This window comes from Scyliorhinus canicula, chromosome 4 (genome assembly GCF_902713615.1).
Source record: "Scyliorhinus canicula chromosome 4, sScyCan1.1, whole genome shotgun sequence".
Taxonomy (NCBI): Eukaryota; Metazoa; Chordata; class Chondrichthyes; order Carcharhiniformes; family Scyliorhinidae; genus Scyliorhinus; species Scyliorhinus canicula.
In genome coordinates this window covers 83,699,229-83,723,995 of record NC_052149.1, presented here as the reverse complement: position 1 = coordinate 83,723,995, position 24,767 = coordinate 83,699,229, and the positions used below count along the sequence as shown (strand labels likewise).

The 24,767-nt window shown below is 47.2% G+C and overlaps 1 protein-coding gene across 2 annotated transcripts in view; it reads left to right on the top strand.

The window, feature by feature from the left end:
* hmcn1 (hemicentin 1) overlaps positions 1–24,767 on the top strand; it is a 677,622-nt gene that overhangs the window by 83,318 nt on the left and 569,537 nt on the right. For both annotated transcript variants that reach the window (XM_038794621.1, XM_038794624.1), the window contains exons 3-4: positions 1,651–1,809; positions 5,611–5,733. In XM_038794621.1, coding sequence (XP_038650549.1) covers positions 1,651–1,809; positions 5,611–5,733 — 282 coding nt within the window. The remainder of the gene's footprint in view (positions 1–1,650; positions 1,810–5,610; positions 5,734–24,767) is intronic.

The following is a 24,767-nucleotide window of genomic DNA, read 5'->3' as shown; positions in this document are numbered from 1 at the left end:
AAAAATATTTATATGATACAGTCTTATACTGGTTCTAAAACAAAAACTACCCGCTACCTTGCATGTCAAAGAGGAAATAACCATTATAAAATAACTACTTAGATTTTATTCAAAATGTTGGGGACGGGGGCCCTCTGCAGATCTCCACGGGAGGGTTTCCCGTGTTTGTCGGAAGGGGGATTGTGGGGGGGGGGTTCCTGATTTTTTTTTTTTGTTTCAAAATCGGGCCACGCTTTAAAAGTGTTGCTCCAATCTCTGGATTCCCAGCTTTTTCCAGCTCTGCCCTGCCAGCCTGACTGTGTGGGCCATGCCTCAATTTGTATTTACACAGAGTGCACTCTGTACTAAAAAGGTAAAATTCTGTCCATAATGTATATCAGAATTAATGTTTTAAAAAAAAAATAAGTAGCAAAAACACTTCTTCAGTCTTGAGTCTTAGAAACAAGAAATTTGGACACATTTTAAATTGGGCATCTCTGATTTGGCTTTTCTTTTACAGGATCTTAATCTTCAACAACATTTATATTATTAGAGTTAATATTATTAAAGACAAATCTGTGAAAAAAACATTTATTTATCTTGCCAGGGAGGCAAATTCTGTCTGAAATGTCTGCTCCAGCAGCATACAGTACAAGTATGAAGCAAAGCATTAACCAAGAGCAGATCCTCCAAAATTATATGAAGCAAGTGATTGAAAGTAATGAGATTTGTAGGTGCTTCTGATAGCGATGAAATCAGAACATATAGGACTGTGAAAACAGCTTGGGAACCAAAAATGCATGGCGGTTCCAGCAGAACCCTGAGAACTTTGAGAATCTGCCAATATAGCTAAGAGCTTGAACATCCTCAAAATCTTCTTTTCCAATGCTATTGTCAATTAAGGCTTCTGGCCATGGGTTTTTTTCATGACTGCATTGAATTTTCCACAAAATGAGTAAATGGCAAGCTGCCCTCGACCAGGCCAATAATTGTGCTTGCACTAATTTTGAGACTCTTAGACTATTTTACCAGTTCATGAGTATATGCTTTCTATTCAATTGAAACTTGTATGTTCATAAGTTCGTACGATATAGCAGCAGAATTAGGTCATTTGGCCCATCAGGTCTGCTCCGCTATTTAATCATGGCTGTCTCATCCTGATCTTAACACCACCATCCTGCCAGTTCTCCATAACTCTTAAACCCATTAACCAATTAAAAATCTGTCTGACTCCTCCTTAAATTTATTCGCTGTCCCAGCATCCACCACACTCCAGGGTAGCGAATTCCACAGATTCACAACCCTTTGGGAGAAGTAGTTTCTCATCCACTCCATGTTAAATTTTCTACCTCTTATCCTAAGATTATGACCTCTCATTCTAGAATGCCCCACAAGAGGAAGCATCCGCTCCACGTCTACTTTATCCATGCCTTTTAGCATCTTGCATACTTCCATTTGAAAAGCAATTAAGCTGAAATGTTTATTCTGTTTCTCTCTCCACTGATGGATGCCGGTCTGCTGAGTTTTCTCAGCAATTTTTGTTTTTATTTCAGAGTTCCAGCAGCCACAGTATTTTTCTTGTCCAACAATTAAGTTAGCTTCACTGATCCTTGTAGAAAGCTGGAGTTGACGGTGTTAATGCAAGCTTTTTTTCTTATTGATTCAAAACAGGGTGGTGGCGATTGCCCAGAAATGAGCATTGGTGCAATCAAAATTGCTTTGGAAATTTCCCTTCCTGGTTCTTTCATCTACGTCTTCACCGATGCACGATCGAAGGACTACAGGCTCACTCATGAAGTTTTGCAGCTCATCCAGCAGAAACAATCTCAGGTAAGAGATGGGTCGAGGACACGCAGGATGGAATTTTCCATTCTCTTTGTGCAGCTAGCAGGCTGCACAACTGGGTGTTCTTGCCAAATATGGTAGCTTGCCTCCCTGGTGCCAGGGTCCTAGATGTCTCTGAGTGGCTAAAAAGCATCCTAAAATGGGAGGGAAATCAGACAAAGGTCATTGTCCACATTGGCATGAATGACATAGGTAGAAAGAGTAGCGAGGTCCTGCAATGGCAATTTAGGGAGCTAGATAAAAGATTAAAAAGCAGGACCTCAAGGGTAGTAATCTCAGGTTTATTACCATGCCACGTGCTGGCGAGGCTAGCAACAGTGATATAGTGCAGTTGAACATGTGGCTAAAGAACTGGTGCAGGAGGGTGGGCTTCACTGGGATATCTTTCAGGGAAGGTGGGGCCTGTACAAGAAGGACGGGTTATACCTGAACTGGAGGGGCATCAATATCCTGGCTGGGAGGTTTGCTGGTTTGGTTCGGGTGAGCTTAAACTAATTTGGCTGGGGGATGGGAATCAGGGCAGTAAGCCAGCAGAGACTGGGGATGAGCATGGTACCAGGGTCAGGCTGGCTAAGAGGAAGGGTAGGATTGGGGAGGTTGAACTTAGTGGGCCTGGAGGTCGGGAGTATATCTGCTTCAATGCATGGAGTATAACGGGTAAGGCAGATGACCCTGGAAGAGTAAGGTGGCTAAAAAATGCAAAGAGCAGGTTTGCTGCTTCTACTATACGGTAGCAACACGAATTGTATTCACCATTAACAGGATGCTTCCATCAAGTAAAATAAGCATTTTGCCTATCACACAAGTGGTATATGAATTTCAATGCCGGTGTGATGCTAGGTATGTAGGATGTATGTCAGATTAAACAGCATGTCCCTTCAGCTGTTTGCAATAGACAAAGTACAGACTGCACAAAACCAGCCCAGGCTTGCAAAACTCAAAACATAGGCCTAGATTTTCAGAGTGGTGGGGGCCTGGCCTTCTGAGGAGTCGGTGGGGAACGCATCGTCACTTCAGCAGGCATGATGCCATTTCTCGCACTAATGAGTTTATTGGCAGAAGGCGGGCCTTCTGCTCATCCCAAGGAGGAATTCCTGCATTGGAGATCTGCCGGCCAGTCTGATTGGCCGACATCTACCCAGTCTTTCCAGGCACAGTGCTGCACTGTTGGAAGAGGCACTACAATATGCTGCCTGGAATGAAGTTGTGGGAGTGGGAGGAAAGGTAAGACATGGGTCAGGGTGCATAGGCAAAGCCTGGAAGGTCATGAGGGGGAGATTGGGGTATTGGCAGTCAGGTTGGGGATGGGGGAAGGCCCTTACATGGCCATTAAGTGCCCACTTAACAACTTAATTTGAGCAAAGATGGACTGTCTGTCTGAGGCTCTGTCCGCCCTAGTGTAAAGTCTGAACAAGTTCGAGAGGGAGGGATCCAAGAGAGAAATCACATCCATACAATTTCTCCCACTCACACCCCCCCCCCCCCCCCCCCCCCCCCCCCCACTGGCAGCCAATCGGCATGCTCTTCTCATGCAGTATAAATTGTTGTTCCTTTTAGGGTTGGTTTTCTTGCGAACTGTCCTGACATAACATAACTTGGACAGCATGTCTCTATTTTTTAAATCAAATTTCAAGTGAGAGTTTGCTGTATAGCCGATGAGAAAAATTGTCAATTTGATGCCAGTTTGGGTAGATTCGAACCATGGAACCTCTCACTTGAGAAACCTGATTCAAACTCCTGAAACTCAATTCAGTTAGGACTTTTAAGCCAGGAGGACAGGAACTATTCATCCCATTTCATCAAATAGAGTTTACAGTGCAGAAGGAGGCCATTCGGCCCATCGAGTCTGCACGGCCCTTGGAAAGAGCCCCTACCTAAGCCCATACCTCCACCCTATCCCCACACCTCCACCCTATCCCTGTAACTCCATCTAAACTTTTTAGACACTAAGGGCAATTTAGCAAAGCCAATCCACCTAACCTGCCCATCTTTAGACTGTGGGAGGAAACCGGAGCACCCGGAGGAAACCCACGCAAACACGGGGAGAACGTGCAGACTCCGCACAGTGACCCAAGCTGGGAATCGAACCTGGGACCCTGGAGCTGTGAAGCAACTGTGCTGCCCACTTGAACCCTGATTGCTCTACCATTCAGCCCCTCATATTTGGAATCGTAGTCATACTGTCTGGCTTAATAGCAAGAAACCAGAAATCTGACATTTGTTCTATTTGTTTTTCCATTTGCCTGAGTGAGACAATGCAGAGCTAAGTTTGTTTACCCAGAGAGCCTCCAGTTGTTCTGAGGAAACAGAAGTGGTTAATGCAAAGACCGGAAATCTGTACTACTGAGGTACATAAGTTAAAACATTCAGACAGTGTTGAAATACAGAATTGTGCTGTAAATTCAAAGTCTGTCGGCCAAGAAATATTATACTTGGACCTGAAGCAAGATTTTTGCAGATTATCATATATAAAAGTAATTGAGTTATCTTTGCCGATTCACTGGCTAATCCTCGAGTTCACTGTGCTGGTGGAAAAGCAAAGCTTGGGGGAATATGTTTTGTTGCCACCTCAGCCCAAGTTCAGGCCCAGGAGGATGGGAAGTATATTTATTTTAAAATTAGAACTGAGGGAAATGTAGTGTTGCCGTGGGACTGATTTGGAAGTGATCTGCACAGGAGAATTCTGCTGAGCTAGTTTATATGATTATCTGGAACTCGTTGAACAAATGAAATTCCCCAAGTAATTTTTTAAAAAATGTTTTCGGAAGTTGTCAGCCAGATGATTTGGTTGGCCATCCCACCATGGAATAAATAATAACCTTGTCTGTTTTCTTTGTGCCTCTCCTGCATTTGCAAACTAATCCAGGAAACAGAGTTATCGTGTCTAAAGGCCCACACATTACTCACTGCTGAATAGGTTCACTGTTCCGGGATACTTAGAGGCAACATGTCAGTTTGGTGCTCATGCAGTTTTGGCCTATCGAGGATCAGCTCTTACTCACGACTTATGATATAATATTAACTAGTGGCTGTAAATAGTAAAATTCACCTGGTGTTAAAATGCATTTCATGTATTAGACATAAGAACATAAGTGATAATGCATATATAGTTATATTTTTTAATGCCCTTATCGTCCTCCCAGTTTCCTTAAAGGTGTGCATTATTGCATAATTTCAACATGGAGAATGGTTGTGTTATATTTGCCGATGTTTCTTGTGCAGAAGGATGATCAAGCAAGGTTCCCACTATTGGTTGTTAGCTGAGAACTTCAAATTTGGATGCTGATTTTAATTTAACAGGGAAGGCAGCCCATGATCGTACTCATTTTCTCGACCCTGAAAAGAAGGATTGATCAATTATCATGGTCCTAGAGGGTTGCTGGTGCCCCTCAAATCATAACATCCGGGATGAGTCACTGTTTCTGGAAAGAAGATTAAAGGAAGACGACTGAAGACCATTTGGGAAGTGGAAATAATTTCTACTTTTCAGAGACTTTGATTCCTCCTTAACCTTTTCATCATGTCAAAAATGTTGAGAAATTTGCAATGTGTCATAATTACATTTTTGATCCCAGCATCAGGCATGTAGAAAAAAAAAATCAGGAGACAGCAGGGTATTGATAAAAGATGATTACACTGACCTATTCAATCAGCCTCTTCACTGTTCATAGCAATAGATCATCTGACCTGGCTGTTGATATCCAGTAGTAGTGATGGAAGTGAATGCAATTAATACAAAATAACTTGCACTTATTGAGATTTTTCTTATATTTTCCTTTTTTGCAGGTTGTATTTGTGTTAACTGGGGACTGTGGTGATCGAAGCCATGTTGGTTATAAAGTATACGAGGAAATTGCTTCCACAAGTTCTGGCCAGGTGTTCCACCTTGACAAGAAACAAGTGAATGAGGTAAAGTGGGAAATAGATGCACTTAATGTCAGAGTTAAACGCCCCTTCCATCAAAAAAATATAACCTTTGAGAGAATATTTCTCAAGATCAGTTGGTTAACAACAGTCTACATTTATATTGATATTAAATAGCCATTCTAACTGGTTTTTCTCTTCGTTTCTATCCTTGCTATGTTGAAATCAAGACTCACCATACCATCTTCTAACTCATTTCTTCCTGTACCTCAAAATGTTCCTCCCTCAATCTTACCCTCCTTCTACCTATGGATTTTCAAACTCCAGTTTGGATCACATTATTAGATTTGCCTTGCTTCTCTCTCAGTTTTTTCACTATTGGTAACATTCAACAATTGGCTCTTAGCTTGAATAATAAAGAAATCTGTATGTTTCAGAAGTTATGTTAAGCCATATACATTCCCATTAACTAGATTTGATTGACCATCTAATGCTACTTATTTGTACGTGTGCTAAATAAGTGAGCAGAGAGCATGGCAAACAGAAGAACAGGAGCCATATTTGTAAGATTGCATTTAAAGTAGAGAGTCAACACACCAGATGACCAAACCAATTAAATTAAGTGCTCTCTGAAATGGGCCAGAACTTAAGCCAAATATGATTCTTGTGGCAAACAATGATGGCATGCCAGAACACAGGCCTCTAGAACTGTCCTAAAACTTTCCTTGGGCTTCATCATCAGAATTCAAAGGGACGACGGGTACTCTGACACAATCTACCTGTTGGGCCGAACTAATCTTCACCCATACAAAGGCTCACCGGTAACTCCAAGGGGGTTGCTGGTTGGGAGGTTAGGAGATGGAGGTGAACGTGCGGATGGGAGGAAGGGATGAGGTAATCGAGAAGGGGGATGAGATCAGGTGTGTTTGAGAGGGTCACCATTGATCCTAACTGCCGACTCGGATGATAAGGATCTGGACATATTGGTTGGTGTTTGCAACTCACAAACACGCGCACCAATCTAAACAAACAAGAGTGCAGATCTAAAATGGGTGTATGGATCTCATTTCAACTTGTACAACAATGCTGAACCTTGATTTCATTAAATCCAATTCAGATTTTCTTTCAGTTTTCCCTGTTTTCTTTCACTCCATGTGGAATACAGCATATTATTCCACTTCTGAGGAAGATTGATTATTTATTTATCATTGTCCGCAGTTAATTAGGCCTCCTATAGTTCCATACATATATGTGTATTCTGAGGACTCAAAAGATTCTTGCTGAGATTTTCTAGTTGAACTTTTAAGGCTAGGATATTTTCCTGACTATTCTGACTTTCATTTTGCTACCGTGATTTATTGATCGACAACGCAGGCTCCGGCAGTTAAATGATTTTACTGTAATGTGCTGGGAAAAGACCAACACTTAGTGAAAGCAGTGTATCATTGGCAGCAGTACTCCATCTAGTTAAGTGGATAAAGACTTGATGAGCATTGTTTCTTTTGTAATTTACATACCACAACATTCCTTCAACAAATGAGTCAATCAAAAAGTAGCGTTCAAAAGTAAATTTGAACTTCTTTCTATGCAGTTAAAAATCCTTGTGTATGACGCATGTCACACTTTAAATGGGAACAAAGTTCTCTTTTCTTTCAGAACCTCTTAACTATAGACAGAATGGAAAAACTGACAGTTGCCATATTTCTTCCTCATCAGGTCTTTATTTACCCCTGCAAACAATATTTTAACATAATTAAAGAACTGCGAAAAGCAAATTAAAAGTTTGCCAGTACAATTTCTTTTCCTACCTAGACTCTCTCCACACTTTTCCCCTACTCCCTTGGGTTCTTTGACTTGGTTGCCATCACTGCCACTGACCTAGAGCACAGTTGTCTGATATTTCCCACAGTGAGCAGCATCATGATATGAGAGTGTATACAATAAAGCCCACACTTTTGAAGTGAATCATTGGTTGTTGACAAGGTTTAATAGTGCATTGAACATAATTGGTCAGCTCTGAATTTAAATACATTTGAGTGAGAGGTAATTTGGTTATCTGGAATTCTGTATATTTGGGGTAACTGGAAAAAAATTCAATTAATTTAAACCCCATGTTTTGTTGAGGCTGCGTACATTCATAGTGGACCCAAAATGGACCTACCCATGTAGGTCCCTATGTGTGGCACCTGAGAAAGGTTCACCACATAATTTCATTGTTAAATGTTCTATAGTTAGAGACTTCCATCAGTTGGTTAAATGACACAGCATGTAGCCTATTTGAGAAAGGAGATGGCAAACAAAAATCTGTACGTACTTTATATTGTACCTCTGCTACCAGAACCAGTAGAGATGAGAGACTTAAACCTGACAATTACTTGTGGGATTTCTCTCCTCTAAGTAAATGAGTTACTCTGTCTCCGTGGGAATTTACATTACCGTTGAACTGCAAATGCTTTTTACAGGATAAAATGAAATGAAAATTGCTTATTGTCACAAGTAGGCTTCAAATTAAGTTACTGTGAAAAGCTCCTAGTTGCCACATTCCAGCACCTGTTCAGGGAGGCCGGTACGGGAATCGAACCGTGCTGCTGGACTGCCTTGGTCTGCTTTAAAAGCCAGCTAATTAGCCCTGTGCTAAACAGAGTCAGCATAGATTATGAAAGGGAAATCATGCTTGACAAATCTACTGGAATTTCCAAGGATATAACTAATAGAGATGATGAGGGAACCAGTGGATACGGTATATTTGGACTTTCAGAAGGCATGTAAAGTTAAAGCATATGGGATCGGGGGTAATGCATTGAGATGGATAGAAAAGTAATTGGCAGACAGGAAACAAACAGTAGGAATAAACTTTTATTTTTCCAAATGGCAAGCAGTAACTAGTAGTGTACCACAGGGATCACTCCTGGGACCCCAGCTATTCACAATATATGTTAATGATTTAGATGAGGGAACTAAATGTATTAGCTCCAAATTTGTAGGTGACACAAGGTGGGAGGGTGAGCTGCGAGGAGGATGCTAAGACCCTTCAGTATGATTTGGTCAAATTGAGTGGGCAAATGAATGGCAGATGACGTATAATTTGGTTAAATGTGAGGTTATCCACTTTGGTACCAAAAATGGGAAGGCAGACTATTATCTGAATGACCATAAATTAAAAGCAGGGAATGTGCATCGAGACCTGGATGTCTTCATACACCAGTCACTGAAGGTAAGCATGCGGGTGCAATAGGCAGTAAAGAAGATAAATGGTATGTTGGCCTTCATAGTGAGAAGATTCGAGGATAAGAGCAGGGATGTCTTTCTACAATTATACAGGGCCTTGGTGAGGCCACACCTGGAATATTGTGTACAGTTTTAGTCTCCTTTTCTGAAGAAGGATGTTCTTGCTAGAGAATAAGTACAGAGAGGGTTTACCAAACTGTTTGCCTGTATGGCAGGACTGATGTCTGAGGAGTGATTGAGTCAGTTAGGACTGTATTGGCTGGAGTTCAGAAGAATGAGGGGGGAAATCTCATAACCTATAAACGTCCAACAGGACTAGACAGGGCAGATACAAGAAGGGTGTTCCCGATGTAACTTGAAAATGTACGTGTTCAGAGAAACTTGTGTGTGCTAGTATAAGGAATTAAAAATGTTGACCTTTTTTGCAAGGGGATTTGAGAACACGAATAAGGACATCTTGGTCCAATTTGATCAGATTTTGGCGAGATCACCTGGAGAATTCTGTACGCAGTTTTGGTCTCCAAAGGATTTATTTGGAGGGATTTATTTCCCTTGAGGCAGTGCAGTGAAGGTTAGAAATATAGAAATAGGAACAAGAGGAGGCCATTCAGCCTGCTCCAACCTTGATTATGCTCCAGGAATTTTGCACCCAGCAGAACGTGCCCTAATGGTGCTGCTGCTAGGCCAGGCGGCCAGATGTTGGAAATTGTGGGGTCACTGTCGAGGGCAAGGGGGTGGTGATAACCTGCAAAGAGCTCAGCGCCAGTGCTCCTCAATCTGTGCCATAGTCTGCCCCCTGACTAAACTGCACGCAGTGCGCCCCAGGCAGGGCGGGTGGGGGAATGCCTGGAGAGATGGGCCAAGGGTTCGGACGTCAGCCCGCATTACGGAAGAAAATGAGAGAGACGTCATACTGGTTGTGCTCAAGGGTGTTTAATGTGCTATACAATTCCCCACTCTCCCGTTGGTGCTGCTTTCCCACCGCCCCTCCCCAGTGCCCTCTGTGATTCTCAATATGCTTTGTCCTCCTAGCTCTATCACTATGACTAGATGTCTCCCCAAGATGCACATCAGAGGTGTAGGCAGCCAGCTGCTTATCTGGTCCTGTGGCGTTTGATACCCCTGCGTCCTCTGGACACTGAGGGCCCTGGCGCACTTGTTAGTGACACATGCACAGTTGTGCCGCCCTGTCGCTTGTTCTGTCTGTGAGACGTTGTTTCAACAGAGATGGTGGAACAGTGGGGGAGCTGGTGGCCACGTTCGCCACTCCATGGGACGGGTCCAGTTTGGCACCCAACGCCTGCCCCCTCATCCCGGTCGGTGCCAATAAGGCTCTGGGGTACATCTTGGGAGAAGGAGCAGCTGGTTCGGGCCCTGGTTACGCCTGCCAGCCCTGGCGGTTCCCCATGGTCCGCACCATGGTTTCGATGCCCACGGCGATGCTCCTCAGTGAGTGGGACATGCTCTGCAGTGCCTCAGCAATGCCCTCCTGTGACTGGGACAGGCTCTGCAGCATTTTGACCATTCCCATCTGAGAGCGGGAGAACCTCATCAAGATCAGCCTGGTACTAGGTAACATCCCCCAGTGAGTTGGACATTCTGCTGAGATCATCAGCAATAGCCGTTGCCAACTGTGCGACACCTCAGACACCTTCAATAATGGTGCCAACGGCATCATAGATTATCATAGAATTTACAGTGCAGAAGGAGGCCATTTGGCCCATCAAGTCTGCACCTGCTCTTGGAAAGAGCACCCTACCAAGGTCAAAGCCTCCACCCTATCCCCGTAACCCAGTAACCCCACCCAACACAAAGGGCAATTTTGGACACTAAGGGCAATTTATCATGGCCAATCCACCTAACCTGCACATCTTTGGACTGTGGGAGGAAACCGGAGCACCCGGAGGAAACCCACGCACACACGGGGAGGATGTGCAGACTGCGCACAGATAGTGACCCAAGCCGGGAATCGAACCTGGGACCCTGGAGCTGTGAAGCCATTGTGCTATCCGCAATGCTACCGTCATGCACCAGGCTCTCAACTGGTGTCAGCACTCGAGCAGTGTTGGCCTCAGTGCCACGCATTGCCGGTGACATCTGACTCCTGCAGTCGGCTATGGATCTTCTGCAGTGTCACTGACATCCCCCTTTGAATGTCCTGACTGCACTCTAACGTCTCCATTAGCTCTGGGAATGCCTCTTCCATTGGCTCAGCATCAGGCTGGGTCCTGGGATCCAGCAAACCTCCGACTGCTGTCTCACCTGGGGGTTCCTGCCTCCACCTGATGCACATTAGTAGCTGCGTGGTGCTCACCAGATTATGCCCCAGAAGCCTGACCACTATCGAGGTGTGTGTATCTGCCCTTGTGGTGGGTGGGGGTGACAGCAGTGATATCTCGATCCTGTCTTCCTCGAAGCTCCGCTCCAAAGTGTTCTCCTGGGAGGTTGGAGAGGGGGCTGCCTGGGATGGGCCATCGCCGTCAGCTGGATGACCTGCGAGAGAATGGACACGTGGTCAGTGGGAGGGATGGGTCAGTCAGTAAGGCAGCAACAATTTACGCTTGATGGGTCCTCCGAATGGGGCCATTGGTTCCTCACCTCTGCAGCTTCCGCCAACCTCCGCATGGGTGACCGCCCTGTCCTCGGCCACACCAGTCAGATCCAGGGCCCACTCCTCGAAGGAAGTGAGGATTTTTACATCTGGCACCCTGCTGCCAGTCTGGGCCCTCGCCCGGTGATTGTGGGAGAGCTTTTCCTGAGGCGACATAGAGTGGGCATCATTAGCCACATACGTGGTTCACAGTGGTGGTAGGGGAGATGCGAAGGAAGCGTTGGGGGTGGGAATAAAGGAAGGGGGGGTGAAGGGAAGGCTGAGGGGAGATTAAAGGTAGAGGGTGGGGGTGGAAAGGTCTCATGGGGGGCCTTGGTGTCTACCCACCCGTGCTGCCCGGTGTAGGTTTTTGACCTTTTTCAGCACTGGAGGCCAGTCCTCCTGGTTGCACTCCCGAGCTCACAGCCACCACCACCTTGTCCCAAGCAGCACTGGCTGCCCTGTGACTGACCCTCCTGGACCCTCGGGGGAACAGGACATCTTCCCTGGCTTCCACTGCATCTAGGAGCCTCCCCAGGTCTGCATCGCTGAATCTTTGGGCTGGGTTTCTCGGTGCTATCATTGCGAGCTGACTAGGTTTGGTTGAGCAAGTGCTGCTCGACCTTGTTAGCGAGGGGCTGGTGAGCACGATGCCAGTGAATTGGCCAGTGAGCCTTCATTTGCGGCGATAAGCCAGTGGGGCATGGTTATGTGGATCAATAATGTTGAATAGCATTGCCGGCCTTGCTGGGCTGAGCGCCGGGAAGTGTGCAGCAGTTCCTGCTCGCTACCACATTTCTAAATCTTTCTGGAGAATTGCGCCAATAGTTTTCTTGCCGTGTTCTCACACACGTGACTTGGATCTCTAAATTCCAGCAACTTCGGTCCAAAAGGCCATAGTAATTAAATGGGCAAGGACAGGACTAACAAATGCTGGATGCCTTTCATTCACCAGCAACAGTAAATTCTCTCATTCAACTAATAGTGCTATAGATTGAACTGATGGTACCTCTTCCTTGTGATTCTCCCGATATCGTGAATTGCACATACATTAAAACATTTTTTCCTGTTGTTGCAGAAACTGGAGACTGATCCTTTTTTTTCATCATTTCACGATAGTTCTCCAATAGTAGACATTAATACTCTTGGGGGTGTCTTGAATTATTGCACAGATGTGTATAATATGCTGCAGATCACTATTTAGTGACACATGAAGGCTTGTTCTTAAGGATCTGTCAAAGAATGGAAAGGTCATTGAACAAAACCTTTGGGAACCAATGTTGGTATGTTTGATACAATCTGTAATTGAAGAAATGTGGTGAATAAATCCAGAGAAAACATTATTCTTTTCAGTATTAGTGGTTCACATTTTGTGGACAAAGAATGTCGCTTTAGTTAGTTTGGCAGAGGTTTGAGGCTGAGGTATGGTATATACTTTATCAAAGTACTCTGAAGTACAAATGTACTGCTTATCACATTAAGGTACTTTATATGTTTTCAATTAAAGCCATATTTGTTTTCTTCTGGCAAAGTGAGTGGAAACAGAAAAATAACAGAAAAATAAATGCAATCAGAAACTTGGAAGTAATTAATATGAGGTCATATAAAAATGTTCAGGTATTATTTGCAAAACAATGGGTATTAGCAAGTGTCAAAAAATGTAGCAGCAAAATATTGCTTGTTTCCAAAGATTATGTCCTATCTATGCCAGTCAAGTTCATAATTTCTTGTATTCTTTTTAACCTTGTTCCATTTCAGTGAGGTGTGTAGATGGCTGTAAGTACAGCAGTCACAGTATGATGTGGTCCTTTGTTTAATCTCTCTTCAGATTTACAGTGAAATAGTTCACAATTGATTTGTGGAAAGTCTGCGCTTACCATATTATACTAATTAATTCCACAATTGTTCCCTTTAACTATGAGCTTCAAAGTGCTTTCCAAATCCCAACTAGGCCAAGTTGGAGCAATGTGGATTTAGTTGGACATTTCCCAAGTTTCCAAGTTCACATCAATCCTGACTCTCGACCCTACCCCTGGCCATTCGAGGTAAATATTTGATGGATTCTTGTCAAAATTAACAAGCTTACATTCTTTACTCGTGTGGTCACACCATTTGAGGAATGCATATTCTGAGACTGAGACTGAGATTTAGATTCGGGTACAGATTTCCTCCTAGTTCAGTATCTATGACTTCAGGTCAAAAAGACCTTCTGGCTTCATCACATTCTGGCCAGTGCACATCACTCCATTCAGAGAGACAGCCATGTACAATGTGTAATGGGGGGGGGGGGGGGGGGGGGGGGGGTCAAATGCATGCCAAAAAGAACATGGCAGCATGGAGAACATGTTATTCTGATTTGCCCTCCACAGTTTCAGCGTTGCTGCTTTCATACAACCATGTGTAAGTTGACACAGTCAGCGAGGAGCATGTGTTTTAACTCTTGAGGGTTACTTGCTTATAGTATTAGGCAGTAAGAAGTCTTACAACAACAGGTTAAAGTCCAACAGGTTTGTTTCGAATCAACAGCTTTCAGAGCACTGCTCCTTCCTCAAGTGAATCTCCTGAGGAAGGAGCAGTGCTCCAGAAGCTAGTGATTCGAAACAGACCTGTTGGACTTTAACCTGGTGTTGTAAGACTTCTTACTGTGCTCACCCCGGTCCAATGCCGGTATCTCCACATCAATATTAGGCAGGATATCAGGCTGACGCAATCCTGATAGTTTATCACATACATGGGCAGGACTGGATAATGATGGACAATATCATTTGCTTGTTAAGTTGATGAGTTTGATATGTATAGCTATATAAGTGTACCCGAACAGGTGCCAGAATGTGGCGACTAGGGGCTTTTCACAGTAACTTAATTGCCAATAAAGATTATTGTATATAATTTGCCATAAATTGAGCTTAGTGTTGTCCACAAGGGGTCAGTACTAGGACCATTCCTTTTCTTGGTACAAAAGAATGGCTTTTACTTGGGTGTAAAGAAAACAATTAAAACGTGTGGGATGACACAAACAGGATAATAATAATAGACTTTGAGAGAACATAGACTGATGGTATTGATAGACAATTGGCAGATGAAATTTAATGCAGAGAAATGTGAAGTGATACATTTTGGCAAGAAGAATAAGAACAGGCAATCTAAAGTAAAGGGTGCAATTCTAAAAGGCATGCAGGAACAGGAAGATCTGGGTGTATACGTGCAAAATCATTGAAGTTGGCAGGGCAGGTTGAGAACGTGATCAAAAAGGCAAATGGGATCCTCAACTTCATAAATTGATAAGTGTACAAAAGCAAAGCAGTCATGATGAACCGTTACAAAAGATTGGTTGGCCTCATCTGGAATATTGCATCCATTTCTGACCGTTGCACTTTAGGAAGGATGGAGATGTTAAGAGAGGGTGCAGAAAAGATTTACAAGAATGGTTCCAAATCTGAGGGGCTTGAAGATAAATTGGAGAAGCTGGGGCGGTGTTCCTTGGAGAAGAGATAGCTAAGGAAAGATTTGATTGAGGAGTTCTAAATCGTGAGGTGTCGAGACAAAGTAGTTGGGAGAAACTGTTCCCATCGGCGGAGGGTTAAGAATTGCAGGTCACCGGGTTACGTGGATGTGCTGAGAAGTCGTACATCAGGTGGCTCTTCTCCCATGAACCTGAAAAATAGGCTCTTTTCACCCTAAATATCCTGCTAACACAAAGGAAAACACCCCACACCTCTACCAGGAGGAAAATGGCAAACTGCAGCCATTCCAGCGGCCGTATGTAATCTAAGAGCGGAAAAAGCCTGAACAAACAAACGACTGAGCCAACTGACCCATGAGGCAGCGAAGCTCCGGCCTTATCAGAGCGAGGCGGACCGGCCTGCTGCGCAAGAAGTCCCCCCCCCCACGCCAGGGGACGGGTGGAGGATGTTTTTCTCAAGAGAATTAAAAGAACATCGGGAAGAGACAAAATCAGATATTCAAGTTGCAGTCGAGGGTACGGTTGCGGAAGCTCTGGCGACGATGCAGGTGGCCCTAGACAAGGCAGAGCCGACTGGAAGCCCAAGAAAATGCAATTAAAGAACTGGAAAAAAACCGCACCCAAGCACGGTGACCAGATTGTCGCCCTCGAGAAAGAGGTGGTAAGGCTGGTCACAAGGCAGGTGAGTCTGAAGGGGAATGCCGAAGACCAAGAGAAACGGTCGAGGCACCAAAACCTACGGAAAACCTACCGGAAGGGATCAAAGGTAGGAATCCCAAATGCTGGGCTACCTGGTGAGAAGGGCTAGCTTCCCCAGCTCATCGGTCGCTTTGCCCAAAGACTGGGAACAGCCAAGAGAGATAATCGCCAAACTGCACCGGTACCAAGACCGGGAATGAATCCTGCACTGGGCAAGACAAACCAAGAACTGTTACTGGGAAGGTCACCGGATTCGGATCTACCAGGACATTGGGGCTGACCTGGACCAGTGCCGGGCAGCGTTGGGGCTGACCTGGACCAGTGCCGGGCAGCGTTGGGGCTGACCTGGACCAGTGCCGGGCAGCGTTGGGGCTGATCTGGACCAGTGCCGGGCAGCGTTGGGGCTGACCTGGACCAGTACCGGGCAGCGTTGGGGCTGACCTGGCCCAGTGCCGGGCAGCGTTGGGGCTGACCTGGACCAGTGCCGGGCAGCGTTGGGGCTGACCTGGCCCAGTGCCGGGCAGCGTTGGGGCTGACCTGGCCCAGTGCCGGGCAGCGTTGGGGCTGACCTGGACCAGTGCCGGGCAGCGTTGGGGCTGACCTGGCCCAGTGCCGGGCAGCGTTGGGGCTGACCTGGCCCAGTGCCGGGCAGCGTTGGGGCTGATCTGGACCAGTGCCGGGCAGCGTTGGGGCTGACCTGGCCCAGTGCCGGGCAGCGTTGGGGCTGACCTGGACCAGTACCGGGCAGCGTTGGGGCTGACCTGGACCAGTGCCGGGCAGCGTTGGGGCTGACCTGGACCAGTGCCGGGCAGCGTTGGGGCTGACCTGGCCCAGTGCCGGGCAGCGTTGGGGCTGACCTGGACCAGTGCCGGGCAGCGTTGGGGCTGACCTGGCCCAGTGCCGGGCAGCGTTGGGGCTGACCTGGACCAGTGCCGGGCAGCGTTGGGGCTGACCTGGACCAGTGCCGGGCAGCGTTGGGGCTGACCTGGACCAGTGCCGGGCAGAATTCCACAAGGTGAAGGCCACACTGTAGAAAGCAGCGTAAAATTTAGACTTTTATGTTCTACTTTCTGACTTGCCAACTGTGAACCACCATGTCGATCACTTTGTGCGTCATTGTATTGCCTTGTTCTGGGGACAAGGGATGAAAGAGGAGAAGGTAAGAGTGAGGGCAGCAGAGTGCAGGAGATGGTGAGGGGATGCACAACCAGCCCCAGGAGTGGGGCCACCACACTAGCGGGATAGCTAGCACAGGGAAGTGTACAGGAGAGAGAGGCCGCGGCACATCTCCCGCAAGGTGGAAAGCACCTGGCAAAGGGTGAGGGGCAGACATCGGGAAACAGAGAGAAGGGGGTCCAGCTACATGGAGGGGGGGAAGGAAGACTGTTGGGGGGAAAAACACCATAAGGGGAACACTGGAAAAGAGGGCGCAAGGGCAGTAGACTGGCTACAACGAGCCACATGTGGCAACTTGGAACAAAATGGAGCTGCAAGCAACCACTTTGGAGGGTGCCTGGACTAAGGATAACCCTGGCTGCAGGAGCTCACCCAAATGGCGTACACAACAGTTGGTGGCCATGTTGGGTGGCCCCTGAACAAAGAGAAACCCCAGAGCGAACGGACCTGACCTCATGGGGAGAATGGTGATCACAACCATTTTGAACGGCCGCCTAACGAAAGGGCACGTCCACCAGGTAAGCATGGCAATCCCGCAGGAGCACAAGGACAAAAAAAAGCCCAGTACAAACTCCTCATCTCCCCCTATGGGCAGAGCCGTGCAACTGCTTGTATACCGAGCTTACAAGAACACAACACATACAATATAATACAGTGTGAATTACTACATTGTGTTTCACCACATTCACCCCCTGTAAAAAATCTAGTCCGGCGGGGGTGATGGGCCTACAAATTGATTCGGTCCGGCGGTCGAGTCGTTCTCCGAGATCTACGAAGCACCGGGGTTGTAGCCTCTTCTGGTGGTGGCGGTCAGCGAGGCTACCATGACGGACTCCGGGGGTGATTCGGTCCGAGCTTCGTAACCGACTGGTGACGGGGAGCGCCAGAAAACCATAGGCGCGGGGGCGCAGAGCACGGGCAGTGAACCTGCAGGCGTGGGGGCGCTGGGCACGGGGGGTTGGGTGGGGTGTAGTGTGAGGGGTACCTTGGCGGTAGTAGTGTCGGAGTTGGAACCTGCAGGCACCAGGTCCCGGAGGGCAACAGTGTCCTGATGCCGTCGGGGTATTCAATGAACGCACATTGAGGGTTCGAGTGGAGTAGGAGCACTCTCCACGAGTGGGTCAGTTTTGTGGGTCCGGACGTGCTTCCGGAAGAGAACCGGGCCCGGTGTCTTCAACCATGCTGGGAGCGAAACCCCCGTGGTAGTGCCCCTGGAAAAAACAAATAGCCGCTCGTGAGGGGTCGGGTTGGTGGCGGTGCACAGGAGGGACCGAATAGCATGGAGCGCGTCGGGGAGGACCTCCTGCCAATGGGAGATCGGGAGATTCCTGGACCGGAGGGTCAGTAGGATGATCTTCCAGACCGTCGAGTTCTCCCTCTCCACCTGCCCGTTCACCCTGGGGTTATAGCTGGTAGTCCTGCTCGAGGCAATGCCCTTGTCGAGCAGGTACTGACGCAGCTCGTCGCTCATGAAGGACGAACCCCTGTCGCTGTGTACGTAGCTGGGGAAACCAAACAGGGTGAAGATGCTGTGCAGGGCCCTAATGACTGTGTGGGAGGTCATATCGGGGCACGGGATAGCAAAGGGGAAGCGGGAGAACTCGTCGATTACGTTTAGAAAGTACACATTCCCATTGGTCGAGGGGAGTGGCCCTTTGAAATCGATGCTCAGACGTTAAAAAGGCTGGGATGCCTTTACCAGGTGGGCCCTGTCTGGTCTATAGAAGTTCAGTTTGCACTCCGCGCAGATCAGGCAATCCCTGGTGATGGCTTTTACCACCTCGGTGGACAAAGGCAGATTTTGGGCTTTAATGTAGTGGGTGAGCTGGGTGACAGAGGTCATTGTGGATAGCTTTCAGGCGGTCGTCTTGCACGCTGGCGCACGTGCCGCGGGACAGGGCATATGGGGGCTCGTTGAGCTTCCCCGGTCAGTACATGATATCGTACTTGTAAGTGGAGAGTTCGATCCTCCACCGTAGGATCTTATCATTTTTAATTTTGCCCCTTTGTGAGTTGTCAAACATAAAGGCAACCGATCTTTGGTCGGTGATGAGGGTGAACCTCCTACCTGCGAGGTAGTGCCTCCAGTGCCGTACGGCTTCCACGAAGGCTTGTGCTTCCTTTTCAACCGAGGTGTGCCGAAGTTCCAAAGCGGAGAGGGTTCAGGAGAAAAAGGCGACTGGTCTCCCTGCCTGATTTAGTGTGGCTGCGAGAGCGACCTCTGAGGCATCGCTCTCTACCTGAAAAGGGACGGATTCATCCACCACTCGCATGGCCGCTTTGGCGATGTCCTCCTTGATGCAGTTGAAGGCCTGGTGAGCCTCATCTGCTAGAGGAAAGAGTGTGACCTTAAATAGTGGGCGGGCTTTGTCCGCATATTGAGGGACCCACTGGGCATAATATGAGAAAAACCCCAGGCACCTATTAAGGGCCCTGGGACAATGAGGGAGAGGGAGTTGCAAGAGGGGGCACATGCGGTCCGGGTCGGGGCCCAGGACTCCGTTTTCCACGACATAGCCGAGGATGGCTAGCCTGGTCGTGCGGAGAATGCATTTCTCCGTGTTCTACGTGAGGTTGAGTTTCTGGGCAGTCTGGAGAAATTGATGGAGGTTAGTGTCGTGGTCTTGCTGATCATGGCCGCAGATGGTGACGTTATCCAGGTACGGAAACGTGGCCCGCAGCCCGTACTGGTCCACCATTCTGTCCATTGTTCGTTGGAACACCGAGACCCCATTAGTGACGCCAAAGGGAGCCCGGAGGAGGTGGAAGAGGCGGCCGTCGGCCTCGAACGCCGTGTAGTGGCGGTCCTCTGGGCGGATTGGGAGCTGGTGGTATGCAGACTTCAGATCCCCGTGGAGAAGACTTTATAATGGGCGATCTGATTCAACATATCTGCAATCCTGGGGAGGGGGTACGCGTTGAGGAGCGTGAACCGATTAATAGTTTGGCTATAGTCCACTACCATTCGGAATTTTTCCCCGGTCTTGACAACCACCACCTGAGCTCTCCAGGAGCTATTACTGGCCTCTCTGATTCCCTCACGTAGAAGCCTCTGGACCTCGGTTCTGATAAACACCCTGTCCTGCAGGCTGTATCGCCTGCTGCGAGTGGCTACGGGTTTGCAGTCCGGAGTGAGATTGGCAAAGAGTGGAGGGGGGTCGATTTTTAGCGTAGCGAGGCTGCAGATAGTGAGTGAGGGCAAGGGCCCGCCGAAGCTGAGTGTGAGGCTTTTGAGGTTGCACCGGAAGTAGAGTCCCAGTAAGAGTGGGGCGCAGAGTTCGGGGCGTACGTATAGCTGGAAGTTAACGTAGCTAGAGCCCTGGATCGTTAGGGTCGCGGCGGTGCGCCCTTGGAGGTGAATGGAGTGTGAGCCCGAAGCGAGGGAGATAGTTTGCCGTGCAGGGAAAATAGGGAGCGAACAGCGTCTTACCAGATCTGGGTGTACGAAGCTCTCGGTGCTCCCGGAGTCAAAGAGGCACGGTGTCCTGTACCCGTTGATTTTAATGGTCATCATTGAGTTGCGGAGGTGCTTTGGACGCGACTGGTCCAACGTGACCGCGCTGAGTTGCGGGTAGTCGGCGGCTCGATCAGCTGTGCTGGAGTGGCCCCGTGATGACTGCCCTCTTGAGTTCGTAGTCGTCGAGGTGAGTTTCCGAGTTTGAAGAGAATAGATCCCAAGATGGCCGCCCCCGTGGATCGCACGTGGTGGGCGGCGAGGAAGATGGCGGCCCCCAGGAGTCGCACGTGTCGGGTGAGGGCAGAAGCGGAGTACAGGCCGCAGCATTTTGGGGCCTGTAGGCCTGTGAGTTTTGAAAACGAGCGCTCTTGGCTGCGGGAGAGTTTGGAGAGGGGGATTTCTTCGCCAGGCAGACCCAGGCATAGTGTACCTTACGACCGCAGCTGCTGCAGGTTGCGTTGCGGGCCGGTTAGTGCTGCTGTGGGTGCTGGGTCTGTCCGCAAATATGGCATGCTGGGGCTGCGTAGTGGGTGGGTGGCCGCGCGGCGCAGGCCTGGGGCAGTCGCTGGTTGGGGGCCCAGGATGGAGTCGTTTGGTCTGCGGGGAACGAGATGAGGCTGCGGAACGAGACCTCCATGGTAGTCGCGAATTCTACAGTGTCCTCCAAATTCTGGGCCCCTCTTTCAAGCAACCACTGGCGCACATAGTTTGACCTGAGCCTTGCCACGTACACATCTCTGACGGCAAGCTCCATATGCTGTTCAGCTGAAACAGCTTGGTAATTACAGTCCCGAGATAAAGTCTTTAATTCCCAACGACTCCGCGGGGCGCTGACAGTGGGTCGTAAAAATGTGGCGCGCGTGTTGATGGGCCTCACATACATTCGGTCAAGCATGGCTAGGGCCCCCGTATACGAGGTAGTACTGTTAAGTTGAGTAGATATACGGTGGCTCACCCTTGCGTGCCGTAGACTGAGTTTCTGCTCCTCTGTAGTTTCTGATGTGCTGGATTCAGCCAGGTAGGCCTTGAAACATCGGAGCCAGTGTTGAAAAATTTCTTTCGCCTCTGCAGCCTGCGGGTCGAGTCGATCAGGTTTGAGGGCTGATTCCATAGTCGTTTTCTTCAAGTTTCCTAAGACTATTAAATTGATGTGACCATCAATTCACAAGACATGTGGTTGGAAGTGAACAGTGGTTTTAATAGTCTTACAACAGAGCCTGCCTGCGACGTGATGAACTGGCAGGCAGGCTCACGACTGCAAAGCTTTATACTTCCGGTTAGTGGGAGGAGCCATGGGCCGAACCATGGGCGGAGCCAAGGTTGGAGCCCAGTACAAACTCCTCATCTCCCCCTATGGGCAGAGCCGCGCAACTGCTCGTATACCGAGCTTACAAGAACACAACACATACAATATAATAGTGTGAATTACTAGATTGTGATTCACCACATCAACTAAATGGGAACAAAGTCCCATAGCGAGCGCGTTCAGCCGTGTCTTTTCCAGCGTTTGCAGCGCTGAGACACACATGGCTATAATACGGGGCCTCAGAGGGAAACACGTGATCCCGCCCACAATGGGCGGGATTTACATTGCAACAATGGTTCTCCAACTGATGGAGGAGATTCCTTTTGGTAATATTAAATCCTGCCCATTGTCTTAGACAATAAAACCAGAAATATAGGAGCAGGATTAGACCATTTGGCCCATCGAGTCTACTCCGTCATTCGATCATGGCTATTCATAGAATTTACAGTGCAGAAGGAGGCCATTCGGCCCATCGAGTCTGCACTGGCTCTTGGACAGAGTACCCTACCCAAGGTCAACACCTCCACCTTATCCCCATAACCCAGTAACCCCACCCAACACTAAGGGCAATTTTGGACAAGGGCAATTTATCATGGCCAATCCACCTAACCTGCACATCTTTGGACTGGGAGGAAACCGGAGCACCCGGAGGAAACCCACGCACACACTGGGAGGATGTGCAGACTCCACACAGACAGTGACCCAAGCCAAAATTGAACCTGCGACCCTGGAGCTGTGAAGCAATTGTGCTATCCACAAGGCTACCGTGCTGCCCCTATCTTTCTCTGTCTTAAAGACACTCCGTGACCTGTCTTGTAACATGCATGCCAGATATTAGGCGTATCATAGCCACCTATTTATACTCATTTTACTGACTTAAAATATAAAATATATCACTGGACAGGTATGAAACACATTTCTTTCATTATAAAGAAATAAAGACTTAAATTTATGTAGTATCTTTCATGGCCTCCGTTTGCCCCAAGTGCTTCACAGCCAATGAAGTACTTTAGAAGTGGAGTTTTCACAACGTAGGGAACACGGCAGCCAGTTTGCACAGACAAATTATTAAATATGCTTTACTAGCTCCTCAAAAAGCAATTTAATAATGACTAGATAATGTTTTTGTGATGTTGTTTGAAAGATAAATAATGGCCAGGATACTGGGGATAACTCTCTTGCTCTTTTTCGCAATTGAGTCACGGGAGCTTTTCCATCCACTTGGCCAGGTAGAAAGGGGCCTAGCCTCTCAAAAAGATGACACCTCCAGCAGAGCAGAACTGTGATAGAGTTCTGGAGTGGAATTTGAACCTACAACGTTCTGGCTCAGAGGCGAGTGTTGCTAACTGAACCATGGCTGACATTAACTACATTGCCATGTGTGACGTACTATAACCATACTATTATGGCTAACAAAAGATTTTTTAAATGTTTACAGAGCAACTTTTCAGATATAGGAATTCTGGACACACCTCCTCCTGGAACCCCTCCATCCCAAGTGATTTTTCGACTGAGTCACATTCAACTACTTACAACATGAAATACATTGCTGTCATGTGAGCACTAAACAAGAATATTTTGTGGGTTGTTTGCATTAGTTACTCTCAGATAGGTACAACAGGCTTTTGTTGAAAATGTTTTTCAGCATGGGTTAATGAGCTCTCCATTCTCTACTGATGAGATCAAAATTACCAAATAATAATTTGATTTGCTTGGAACTTTGAATGCAACCTACTATATATGGGGGTGTCATGGTGGCACAGTAGTTAGCACTGCTGCCTCACAGCACTCTAGACCCAGGTTCAATTCTGGCCTTGGGTGACGATGTTGAGTTTGCACTTTTTCCCCATGTCTGCTTTGGTTTTCTCCGGGTGCTCCTGTTCCCTCGCACAGCTGACAGAAGTGCAGGTTAGGTGGACTGGCCATGCTAAATTTCCCCTTAGTGTCCAAAGATGTGTAGGCTCGGTGGGGTTATGGAGATAGGGCGGGTGAGTGGGCCTAGGTAGAGTGCTCTTTTAGAGGGTTGATGTAGGCTCGATGGGCTGAATGGCAGCCTTTTGCACTGTAGTGGTTCTATGGTTGTATATATGATTGACTGATATGCTTCAAGCAATGGCTAAATAATTGGTTTACATTCAAGATAAATATGTCCCGAGTAGGTAAGCTGTGGTCTACTGCCCCAGGAAAAGTGGAATGGAGAACTCCACTTCTAGATTTCTAATAAAGGTCAGCTGCTCGACCAGTTTGCCAAATCGAATGTGCGTGATATGTATAATACTTCGAAATATGAGCTGAACTTTAGGAATGCAAGTGTTCTAATTACGAATACTTGTGGCTGTGTTCAGGAACATTGAGTTATTTAAGTGAATTATGTGAATTTGAGGTTTCGCCAATTGTTTTTAATTTTATTGTAGTTCTTCCAGAACACAAACAAAGCAGCAGCACGAATATACTTTTAGAAAGATTAGTTTTAAGCTCTGAACAATTATAGTAATCAATTCAAGGAGATGAGAAACAGCTTTTTGCCACGAACGTCATATTTTGTACACAGTAAAGTGGGTAATCCAGAAGTACATGGTCAGATGATAGACAGTGGTGGAGATATCATTTGGATCTGGTCAATGGAGGAACTAAATGACAAATAGGCAATTGAGGAATTGACGAAGTAGAGTGGGTGGATATGTATTCAGATCCAAAGCAAAGGAGATACAAAACATTTATCACACAAGTTCTGATTTTTAACTAAGCACATTCAACAATACATAAATAAATAGTGGATGCTTACTCAAACACGCAAATCTGAAACAATTTCCCAGTTTAAAAATGAATTTAAAATCTTCAATGATTCTCTGGTGGAACCTCCACATTCAACTTTTTAAAAATTGCACTGCTGAATATCTGGTGAGGCACCATGCTGTACATATTCCTGTCTGCCCATACCAGCAGCAGTGCAAGGCAGAAGGCTCCGCACTCGCAAAGTCATTGATCAGAAAACTGCATGAATGGACAGGTGCAATATATAACATTTTGTCCATGCATAAATGTGCACATGAGCAGATGTGCCTTCCAATCTGCTGTCGGGAATGATGGTGGTCGTTAAAAGGGTACTTGGATTTGAAATGTGCAGGGAATTAAATTTTTTGTTGAGCTTGAGTTTAGT